Source organism: Talpa occidentalis, unplaced genomic scaffold (genome assembly GCF_014898055.3).
Source record: "Talpa occidentalis isolate TD23 unplaced genomic scaffold, MPIMG_talOcc4v2.1 talOcc4.8, whole genome shotgun sequence".
NCBI classification, from domain to species: Eukaryota; Metazoa; Chordata; class Mammalia; order Eulipotyphla; family Talpidae; genus Talpa; species Talpa occidentalis.
In genome coordinates this window covers 77,453,388-77,465,122 of record NW_023605194.1, presented here as the reverse complement: position 1 = coordinate 77,465,122, position 11,735 = coordinate 77,453,388, and the positions used below count along the sequence as shown (strand labels likewise).

Here is an 11,735-nt window from a genome sequence, read left to right as displayed (position 1 = left end):
TCAATGGTTGGTGATAAATGTGGCAAGGAGTCTCCCTGTTGGGGAGCTCTTGATGCCCTGAGTGGAGGAGACTCACGAGAAATGCTGCTCTGCAGCTGGCTGACAGGGAGGGGGAGGGGAAAGCAGCTCCCTGTAAGGCCTCTTCCCACCTCTGGGCAGGGCTGCCTGCAACCCCTCCCTCTACGGAGCACCATAGGGGAGGGGTCAGAGTGGGGACCTACAACTGGGACCACCTCCTTGCCAGCCTGCAGGGGCCGCCCCAGTACCAGGAACACAGCGCCCCCTGCAGCCCCCAGGCGTGTGTCCTGGCTGAGGCAGCCAGCGTGTCAGGTAAAGGGGTCCCTGCTGGCAGTCCCCTTCCACAGCAAAGGAAGGGGCAGGGCCTGAAGGTCTGGGTGGACAACAGTGGCTGGGGGCGGCTCCAGCCCTGCCCTGAGTGCTCTGCCCAGGACCCTGGGCATCTGTGGCTTTAGGGGCCCTGTTGGCTCAGGCCTGGCTCACTCCCTTCTTGGTGGAGAGGGTTGGGAGGAGAGACTCCAGAGATTTCTGAAGAAGTTATAGGCACCCTGGTCTCAGACCTAAACATCTTTAGCCTAACTGGATTACAGATTATAGCGGCCCTGAGTCTGTATTTGAGAGTTGTGATGAGTTAGGCCTAGGGAGACCTTGATCAAGTGTCAAGAAGTTTCTAAGGGAACACCTGTCTGAGGAAGAAGCGCCTCCTCACAGCAGGACAGATGGGACCCGCTAACAGGAGGGGGAGAAAAAAGCTGGGGGTGGGGGTGGGAGTAGGGGAGGCTGCAGGGAGTTTCCAATGGGATGCACAGGATTGGGGCCCAATGTACTGGGCAGTGACAGAACAGGGTCGGGCAGTAATTTCTTCCTGGTTGCCCTGGGCTGTGTCTGGGAGAGTCAGACTTGTGGGGACTCGATGTTGACTCTCACAGGGTGGAATGACCCTGTGAATTGGAAAATGGGCGCAGCCTCAGGTACAAAGGGGCTGTAGGGTTTCAGCAGTAAGCCTCCCAGAAACAGTTTATTCCAGTTTATCACAGAGGGATGAACACTTCACCTGGGGGATAACCTCTGAGTGTGAAATTTCCCCAAGAAGGGGCAGCCCTAACTGAGATGCCTGGGAGTTCAGGATGCACCCGGGCCCTTGAGGTGTGAGGCAAGGGGAGCTGGCAGCCGGGCCCAGCACCGGCACTGCTCAGCCAGTACCCTTTCCTGTGGCCAAGGCCTGCTCCCCCAACTTTCACCACAGCGGAGAAGCTGCACCCTTAGGGAGCAACTCACCTCTGGCCTGGTTGCTGCAGGCTACTGCCTGGAGCTTGCAAATGAGTCGACAGCTTAAGAAGAAAAAACCCAACAGAGTCACCTTTGCACAGTACTTTGACCATGAATCCTGGAGTCCTAACTTGACAGGTAAGCTGTCAGTCCTGCCACTGGCTGTGTCTCAGCTCACTGCACCAGCTCAGAGGTGATGGCGAGCCCACCCTGTGCTTGAGGTGTCACTGGGTGGGTGACAGGCTGCCTGCTGGGTGCCCCTTCACAGCTCTGTGCTACATACCTGTCCCCTTTCAGAGTGGCCTTTGAGAAGCCGGGGAGCTGGGCGGGGCCTAGGACATTACCTAGGGCTTCAGTCAGGAGAGCCAGAGTCCACCTCTAGCTGCCATCTCTCTGCCAGTGACCCCCACTTTGGGAATCTGTGTTCCTGATCCTATCGCTGAATTCCAGACTCTTCCATCCAACTGCCTGTTTGTATGGCTACTTGGATGCCTCCGAGACCACTCACATTTAACAGGTTCCAGACTGAACTGCCTTCACTCCCAACCCAAACCTGTCTCCACCTCAGTTAATGACAGCTCAGTCCTTCCAGTTTCTCAGGCTAAAAATTCTGACATCTGTCTTTCTCTTACTTCCTTTATACTCCATTTAGTTCATTCCTATTCCCCTCAGTTCTACTTGAAAGATAGGGACAGAATCTGACCACTTGTTCCTCCCTGCACCGGTCTGGGCCACCACCATCTCTCCCTGGATTATGTCATGTGCCCCCCCACCATGGTCCACTTCCACCTCGGAGCTGCTATCTACTGATCAGCCACAACAGTCTCGGTAAATAAATTCAGATTGTTCCTGGGAATAGGCCTGGCTTCTGCTGCCTGGCACTACCAAAAAGCCAATAAGCAGAGGCAAGAATGTGGAAGTGCTTTGATTTTTCAACCCCCTGGCCATTGGTCTGCGAGAACGGAGGGCACAGCACCCTGAAGAGGCTGTTCTGCTATCTCATCGCAAGCTGGTCTTTTTATGATGAATTAGACAAGAACAGTCATCAGCAAACAGCCAATCATAGTTGAATCAGTTTATAAGAACTGCTGGTCATAGTTGATATTCTTGGTATTCATCACGTTCAGCCTCTAGAGTTTGTTATCAGTTTCCCAGTTATCTTGATGTTGGCACATTCTGGTGCTCTTGGTTAATTTTTGATGTCAAGGTCCAGCACTCATTCAGGCATCATCGGTGCAGGAATCTCAGTTCTAAACAAACATTTTAGTTTAAGGAAAACAGATGATTAGTCACAATGTGTGCAGCCTGTGCTGGTTTGCATGTGCAGATTCCACCCTAAGGGAGAGGCCCTTACTGTCCTTCCTAGTCAAGACCACTCTGCTGTGCCGCTCTCATTCAAAACCCACGCAGGCCTTTCATCCCATTCAGTGCCAAAGCCAAAGCCCTTACAATAGCCCTCACAAGAGCCTTAGGAGGCCCTCACACCTGTCTCATTTCCCCTCTACTGTCATCCCCACCTCACCCTTGCTCCTCCACGGCCAGCACACAGGCCTTCCTGCTGCTCCCGGAGCATGTCAGGCATGGCCTGACTCAGGGCCTCTGCACTTGCTGTGCCTTTGGCCTGGAATGCTCTTTCCCTAGATACCTGCATGACACATCCTTCAAGACCACGCGAAGTCAATTAACTTTTTTTCTGACCTTCTGTGTATGTGGATATTGCAAATCTACATGAGTAATTGCAAAGGATAAGAAGGATGTGCAGCAGTAGCTCCTGGAAGGAAGCACTTGGTATGTGAACTCTCTGCCTGTAAGCGCTACCTAGAAAGATGCCTTTTACATAGAAAGAGCTCAGTTCATCCTTGGAGAATTGATTGATTTCCTACTGTGAGCCCAGGATTAGTCTGAAATTTTTACAGGAATGAATTAATTTAAACCTCATTATAATAATAACAGGTCCTGTGATTATCATCCCCATGCTGATGACAGATCTGAGCTTGGAGATATTTCATTTGCCACAGAGTGCTCCTTACATGTATTAATTCACTTAATCCTCACAACGGTGAGAGACACTGTCATCTCCCCTACTGTACTGATAGGGAAAGGAAACTTGAGAGAATTTAATTTGTTGAAGGTCACAGGGCTTTGAACTCAGGCAGTTGAAGTTTTTGCTGCTGTGCTTTGGCTCTGAGCCCCACCCCCGGGTGCTCTGTTTCGGGCCCTGTGCAAAGGACTCAGGTCACTCTGCCTTGGTTGCTTCTGGTCCCCCCACTACCCCCTTCTCCATCCTCTTGCTTTATTCCTTCCCACACCCCTGGGGATGAACAGTCTCTATTCTTAGCCTCCTCAGCTTCTGTGTCTACACCTGAGTCCCTGCTTGGGAGAGCTGCCCAGGGGGCTAGATCAGCCCAGCTGGCAAGGGAGGTTCCGCTGCTGATCTGGGGCTTCCAGTCCACTCAAGTTCAGGGATTTCAGAGCTTCTCTAGCACAGTTACACTAACTTGTGGCATCTGGGGGGTGACATGGATAATCTTCCATCCATGGCCATGGCTGACACTGAAAATCACTAAACTAAGTTCCAATGCAATTGCCTTATCATTTTGGCTTCCAATATCCACGCCAGGTGGCCACAGGCCTGGAGAAACTGGATTTTGGAGCAGGACACTTACATCGCATGCAGGTGGTTTCTGGGTCTTTTTTGGCAAAGAATGGTAAGGTGGCTCTTTTTTTATTGCATCTCATAGAATCAGCTAAATTCCTGCTGACTACCTCTCTTTTGCAGGATTGCACCAATCTGAAAGAGAAGCCTGTCAGCTCATTTTGGAATTTCTAGCTCAACAATATGTGGTAAGGAAATTATCTGGAACTTTTTAAGAATTGAGGAGAAAAGTAGGGAGAAAAATGAGAGCTCATGCTTCCTTGGGTTTTGAATACTCGCTCTGGCTGGGAATCCACCTACAATTCCTCCTGACATGGGCAATCTTAGTGGCCAGGTTATCAGAGAGGGTGTCTGTCAGCTCCCTTCCTATACAAAGGGTCCTCCACATAGGTTTCTAGTCTCATAGTCCACAGGGGGCTATAGGAGGACCAGGACAATGATGAAACCCAGTCCAGGGTGCAGAGGGACTGCACTGAAGAAATCATGTGTGCTGGGTGTGAGAGGTAGCACCTGGGGCATAGCCCTGGGTGTGGCTCATAGGAGAGCTGAGGGTCAAGGCCTGGCTCATGGCGGAGTCTGTTATCTCCTAGTCCGAGTTTGACAAGCTGAAGTTCCTGAAGGCTGTGGAGATCTTGACTGGCGCTGTTCATGCCCAGGCACATGGCAATATGAATGATTACTTTCCCAAAGCTGTTCTGGCCAGGAGAATTGAGGTGAGAGAGACCCAGGCACTCCTGGGAGTGGTCATTGAGGGATGAGGATGATGAATCCCAGGCCTGAAGCCGGTGGCTTCTCTCTCAGTAGCACTGTCATTTCTTCCTGGTCCCTCTAGACACTAATCCTCGAAGAGTCCACTGAGATCCTGGTCAGCAGCGTGCGTGTGAAAGCTATGCTCTGCATCGTGGCCCTGAGGTTCCTCCTTGCTTCCCACACCCTCGGAGCCCCTGTGTCTCTAATGCTGGGAACATTTGGGTTGGGGAGATGGGCCACATTTAGGGTCCTGATTTTTGAGCTGTAGGTGGTAGGGCCCCGTGATTGTCCCCTCAGCTACCGATATCCAGAGTGGTGGGAGTATCCCCAATTTTGCTCTTAGAACCCTATTAGAACATTCAGTGTGGGGAAGCCTCCCCACAGAATGAGGATTTGCCTTCCCCAACAAGGAGGCTGTTGGAAAGCATTTGCGCTTTCAGACACTGTTTCCTATGCCTCTGAGAGCAACAGAGAATGTTCTAGAAACATAACCCAACCCCTATAAATAGCCTCCAAACTCTCTTGTTGTCCCTCACCTGTCTCCCCAGCCAGGTGCACCCACCATTCTACTTATGCCAGAAAGTGAACCTGGCGAGCGCTGCTATCACCAGCATTTTCCCTCTGCCGCTAACCCTCCCCTCCCTCGACCAGAAGGAGAAAGTCAGTCTCTACATCCAGGTAATCCCCATGGAGTCCCCGCCCACTGGGGGGTCACCAGGGAGGGCCTGTCTTGGGACACCTGTTCCCTGCACCTTGGCCCCTTTCTCCTCTGACCCCCCACTTCCTCCTGGAGCCTGTAGCCCCTTGGACCTCATGTTGCTCCGAGTAGCGCCACCTGTTCATGCCCTTCCCTCACTAAGGCTCACACCCCTCTAATTCCGTGACAGCCTGAGTCTTAGGGGGAAATGGTCTAATGATAAAACCCAAGAGTGGATGCAGTCACTCAGCAAGTTATCCCAAGAATTTTCAGCTTTGAAAGGAGTTTCCTTAATCTAACAGAACAGATCTCTAATGGGGAGAGTCCCCTGGGGGCTGTATGTGTTGGGGAGAACTGCCCACTATTTCACTATTTGGCCTGTGATTGGGACTGACTCTGACGCGGCTTCAGTGAGGTCAAGACAGGTCAGCACTAGGGCGGGTCAGAGTGTGGCTGCGCAGTGCGGAGGTCATGGGGCTGCAGAGCTGGGTGGCCCTCACTTCCCCTCCCCATGAGGAGGGGTCTGTGGGAGAGTGGGGAGTGCCCAGGAACTGGAGCTGGTTCATGGCTTGCATGCATCGACCCCCATGCCCCCTCCCTTGTCAGACCACGCAGGCCTTAGACGAAATGTTACAAGCTCTCCTGATGGACAACATGGACCCTGATATGATCACGCTGCAGAACTTCCTGGAGGTGAGTGGTCGCGGAAACCAGGGAGCCAAAGCCCTGGGACAACTTGGCATGCTGGGAGGAAAGCAGAGGAATGTTAGGGTGCTCTGGGTGTCATTTTAGCCCAAACACCATGGCTTTCAAACTTCAAAGTGCATAAGAAACACACTTGGACAAATTCCTGTATCTCCACCATCTGGGCATTGCATTGGGAGAACCTCAGCCACATAGCTCAGGACTCCTTCCCTTCTAGAACTTGGGCATTTGGACTTTAGCAGCATTTACGTCTGTGTGGAATTTTGCTACCCCTGTTGCAGTTGTTCTTGCTCTGTTGAAGAGGACCTCCAGGCTCCCCACCTGTCTACTTCCTTGTTCTTTAACATTGTTCCCAGGGGTGGTGCCCAGCACTGCCAGACACTCCCTTTAACTGTCTTAGGGCCTTTCAGATGTACTTATGATACATGAGGGTGAGTTTGAGCTGGAGAAATTAGCCAAGAGTCACTTGAAACTAACTTTCGTGAACAAGATGGTCATTCATTAGGGTAATATAATTGGGTATAAAACATTAGATATGGGGTGCTTCCAGTTTGGGGTGACTATGAATAAAGCTGCTAAAAGTATTTACTTTCTGCTGCAAAAGTATTTACTTTTGTACAGGCTTTCTTTGAACATGGATTCTTTTTTAAATGAAATTTTATTGATTTACCATTGATTTACATACTGTCTAATTTTCAGGAGTACAGCTTCACCCACCACCCACCTCACCCACCACCCACCTCACCCACCTCACCCACCACGAGCTCTGTCTTTCCACCATCAGCAGAACACATTCCTCTCACACTATTGTGGTAACCACACTATTTTTCACAGCATCTAATAGTTATCTATGTTGTGACTTGTTGGTTTGTTTGCTTTGATTATTTATATTCCACATATGAGAGAAGCCATCTGGTAATTACCAAATTGTCATTCACTTTCTGACTTATTTCGTTTAGCATCAAATAGCTCTACCTATGTTGGAGCAAAAGGCAAGATTTCATCTTTTTTTAACAGCTAAGTAGTATTTCGTCCAGTATCCACATGCCAATTTCTTTATCTAATCATCCACTGATGTGCATTTAGGTGGTTTCCATGTCTCAGCTATTGGGCTATGAATGCAAGGGTGCATTAGTTTCAAATTAGTGCTTTCATATTCTTTGGATAAATGTCTAGGAGTGGTATTGCTGGGTTATATGGGATTTCTATTTTTAGTTTTTTAAGGAATCTCCATACCATTGCTCATAGAGGTTGCACCAAACTAGATTTCCACCAATAGTGAAGGAGTAATGCTTTCCCCCTACACCCTCCCAGTTTGGGGAATTCTTTCATTTAAAATTTTTATTGGGGGGCCTCTCTGGTGGCACAAGGTGTTAAGTCTCAGCATTATGAAGCTATCAGCAGCCACTGCAGCACGAGTTCAAACCCCGGCCAGGGAGGTGACCCACATGGTGCAGCAGACGTCTCCTTTCTGGCCCACTGCTCCCCCCAGCAGTGTATTTCAGACATTCCACCTGTTCTGCTCCCCACTCTGTCTCTGGTGAATCTTCTCATGGCCTACCCCCCGCACCTCTGGCCTATACCCCAGCTGTTGTATGCACAAACAAATAAAAATAAAATGAAATAAAATTTTTATTGATGTAACATTGGTTTTTAACATTATACAGGTTTTAGATGTGTAGATTTATATTCCAACATTTGTATACAATGTTACAACCCCACTGAAGTTCTAGTTTCCATTCAACATCATACAGCTGGCCCCCTTTACCTGATTTACCCACAACCCTTCCTCTGCCCCTCTGATGACCACCCTTCTGTAGCCAGAATCTAAGGGCTTGTTTTATTTGTTTGCTTTGTTTCCTCACCTTCCACATATGAATGAAATCACACAGCACTTGCCTTTCTTTGTCTGATTTAGCCTGTGTCTTCCCTTAGCAAAATCTCCTCAAGGTACATTCTCATTGTCTCAATATTATCTATTCCTTTGTCTGATATGTGATCTGTAGGTGCTTTTTCCTATTATGTGGCTTTTTAAAAAAAAATGTCTTTTAAAGAGTAGCCGATAATCATTTGGATTGAGTCCAAATCATTTCTTTCATGGTTATATGCTTGTTGTCTGATCTAAGAATTATTTGCCTAACCTAAATTCTCTAATATTTTTTCCTAGAAGCTTATAGTTGTAAGTTTCAAATTTAGGTTTGCGATCAAGTCTGAATTAATTTTTGTATTGGGTATCAGTTTAGTTATTTTATTTTTATTTTTGCCCCATGAATAGCCATAGTAAGATTTAATTTTCCAGTAGAAAAGCCGTCCAGAAGGGCACTGTCCAGCAGCCATGAAGGCAGGACGCACTTTCCAAAGGTTGACACCTGTGGGATGCAGGTCTGTTCTACCTCGAGGGACGTCAGCCTTCACCATAAGGCCTGTCTCGCGGGGTGATTGGGGGATAAGTAAGTCTTTACACACAGCTACCTGCCAGTGCAGCCCTTAGGGGTATTATGATGAGTCTCCAGGAGTGACTGGTCACATTCTTCAGCACCCACTGCGCCCTGGCACTGGCTTAGCAGCGAGGAGTCTGTGCAGCTATGCTGCCGGGAGAACGGACACCGGAATTCCCAGTCTCAGTTCCCCTCTGCCAATAAGAACAGTTTTGAGGCAAAGGAAAGAAGTTTTATTTATTTGTCGACAATGGAGGAAGGCAGCAGGCTGGAGTCTGAAAAACTACCGTTCTGCTTCCTAGCAGAGCATGGGGGTATTTAACTAGAGTTACAAGGACGTGAAGTGGGTTGGGGCCAGCACACCTGGTCTTGTGGCACGAGTGGCTCGTGATTGGTGGATGCTGACTTCTTTTCTCTCTCTCTTGTTTTATTAAAGATTTATTTATTTACGCATACAAGAGCTGGGGTGCAGGCCTGAGGTGCGGGGGGGTGAGAGGATTCGCCAGAGACAGAGTGGGGAGCAGAACAGGTGGAATGACTGAAATACACTGCTGAGGAGGGCAGCAGGGTGAGACAGGAGAGATCTGCTGCCCCATCTGGGTCAGCTCCCTGGCCGGGGATCGAACTTGTGCTGCAGTGGCTGCTGATAGCTTCACAGAGCTGAGACTAGCCCCTTGCGCCACCAGGGAGGCCCTTGTTGGCTTCTTTTTTTTTTTTTTTTAAAGATTTATTTATTTATGCATATAAGAGCTGGGGTACAGGCCAGAGGTGTGGGGGGTGAGAGATTCACCAGAGACAGAGTGGGGAACAGAACAGGCAGACTGACTGAAATACACTGCTCAGGGGAGCAGCCGGCGAGACAGGAGAGGTCTGCCTCGCCATGTGGGTTTCTCTCTGGCCAGTCAGGGATTGAACTCATGCTGCAGAGTCTGCAGATTGCTTCATGGTGCGGTGCCTAACCCGTTGTGCCACCAGGGAGGCCCCCTTGTTGGCTTCTTTTTATCACCATCTGCTGGGCAGTGATTCAGCATTGTCTTTGCATGGTTCTGTGCTTGGCTTTGTTTTGAAGTTTCTTTGCAGCAAGTCCCTTTGCCCTTGAGTGCAAGGAAAAAGCAAGATGCTGGTTAAAACATATGATCTGTTAGACTTGGGGTGGGGAAGAGTGTTTCTCTCCGCGGTGGGGAGGGGTGTGTATTTCACTGCTGTATCAGAACCCTTGCCCTCCACCTAACCCCAGCCCCCACCTCACCCTCTGCTTTGCATTTCGACCTTCAGGGTGCAGCATTGTCCTTAATATCCTTGTAGAAAAGACTCAGAGGGTAGTAGGTGAAGGGCAGGAGACATTCAGTCACGCCCCTGCTTTGCCAAGATCACGGGCCTTGCACTTGGGGACCTACCGCAGCTCCCACCTGTGTGTCTTTCTGTCTCTCGGGCTGTGGATTCCAGATGGGGCAGGACAGGCATTGCTTCCACAGAAGGTGCTGGTGGAGTCGCTTTGCTCCTTCTCCAGGTCCTCTTGCCTTGGTTAACGGAGTCAGAGAAAGAACATGAACAGACCCGGGCCTTGGGCACTGTTGCCCGACTGCTGAGGTTTATTTGCAATTTCCCTGAACTGAAGGTGAGAGCTTGGGGCAGGGTAAGGCAGGCCCAGTGCGCCTTGCTATTTGCCCATGGGGCATCTGACGGATCCTGTGGCTCTCCTGGGGGCAACTGGAGGGTGGTCACAGCAGCTTTTTTTGTTTTTTTTTTTTTTTGCGTTAGTGCCTTGTCTGTTCATAAGGGATATTGTCCTTGGCCTAGGAAGCTCCAACTGGCTGGACACCCCCCAGTCTTGTTGGGGCTCTGAGAGGGCTGAGCTAGGTTCACAACTTTGCATTGGCTGGTGTGTTTTTGGGTCTGGCTGCCCCGCTCCCCTGGGTACTTACTTGGGAGGTTTCTCTTTGCCAGGACAGAGTGTGGAGTGGGTGAGGCGAGGGCCGATGTGTGTGTGGGGGTGGGGGTGTGATTGTCATGGTGGGGGAAGCCCCCTCAGGTCACCAGCTTCCTCCTGGCAGCACTTGGAGGAGTTCTCCATCAGCGGGAAGCTAATGGGCCTCCTGGGCATCTTCTGCATGAACTACAGCAGTGAGATCAGCTCCGGGGCGTCGGAAGCCTTGCATTACTTGTTCAAAATCCTTGTGCTTCACAGAAGTAAGTGATGGAGGTCTGGATGGCCACGTGGCCGCGGCCTGGGGCACTCCTGCAACAAGAGCAACAGGCGCCAGGCAGTGAGGCCTGCCCTGTGTCAGGCATCAAAGGGCAGTTCTCTCTTGTGGGCACTGGAGTAAATATGCTTTATCAGAATGAACTCCAAACTCATTGCTGTTTTGAGAGATTCCAGGAGATTCTCCTGGGAAAGAGGGAACTCCGTTTACAGTCACCTATCAGATCATCTTGGGTGCTCAATGCCTCCTGTCCCCACTGCTGGGAGTAGGACTGGCAAAATGAGCATCATTTCTCAGGGAGCAGATTTGGGAATCCCTGATGTGGACCTTCTCTGTCCCAGGAAACCCAGATAAACGACAACCAGAAGCATTTATAGGGGTGCCAGGGGAATTCACATATACCACCCCCCAAAGGGAGTTTCAGAAACCTTGGCTTTCTGTGATTCAATAGCGGGTACTTTCCAGAAGGGTGTACCCCAGCTGGGCAGGGACAGGATGCGGGGTACAGGAAGGGCAGCTGCTCGTGGGCCAGACTGTGTCCCCAGCCCCTCCCTGTCCTCCCATCCGCCTGGCATTGGGGAACTCTGCCTGTTCTGTTGGGCAAACTTCATTCTACCCTTTAAGCCCTGCTGATCTCTGAGCTTTGGAGGGGACTCAAGGAGGGGTGTTCCTTTTTCCCTGTTAAGGCCCTGCCCCTTAATTGTTGCTTTTGGATTGGAGGTGTGAAACAGAAAACAGAGACCATCTTGAAGGATTTGCAGAAGCATTTCCGTGGGGAATGGTTTGCCAACCTACAGGATCTCACAATGGTAACCCTCCCCACCCACCCATGGGGGAACATTGGGTGGGGGATGGTGTGGAGAAAGAGGGTCAGGGCCTGGCTGGGGCCACAGAGGAGTAATCCCCCACAGAAGCACATGCCCCAAAGTTCAAGATCTCAGAGTCAGCACGCTGGAGAGATAGGGCCCATTTCCCTACCTGCCCTGGAGTTGAACTTT

General features: G+C 50.3%; 1 protein-coding gene across 1 annotated transcript in view; it reads left to right on the top strand.

Annotated features, from left to right (window-relative positions):
• The first annotated feature begins 1,268 nt into the window (after positions 1 to 1,268).
• LOC119234710 (maestro heat-like repeat-containing protein family member 7) overlaps positions 1,269 to 11,735 on the top strand; it is a 30,172-nt gene continuing 19,705 nt past the window's right edge. Inside the window, exons 1-8 of the mRNA XM_037497728.2 lie at positions 1,269 to 1,425; positions 4,067 to 4,131; positions 4,534 to 4,656; positions 4,776 to 4,855; positions 5,242 to 5,371; positions 5,997 to 6,083; positions 10,044 to 10,151; positions 11,424 to 11,546. Coding sequence (XP_037353625.1) covers positions 1,338 to 1,425; positions 4,067 to 4,131; positions 4,534 to 4,656; positions 4,776 to 4,855; positions 5,242 to 5,371; positions 5,997 to 6,083; positions 10,044 to 10,151; positions 11,424 to 11,546 — 804 coding nt within the window. The 5' untranslated portion in view covers positions 1,269 to 1,337. The remainder of the gene's footprint in view (positions 1,426 to 4,066; positions 4,132 to 4,533; positions 4,657 to 4,775; positions 4,856 to 5,241; positions 5,372 to 5,996; positions 6,084 to 10,043; positions 10,152 to 11,423; positions 11,547 to 11,735) is intronic.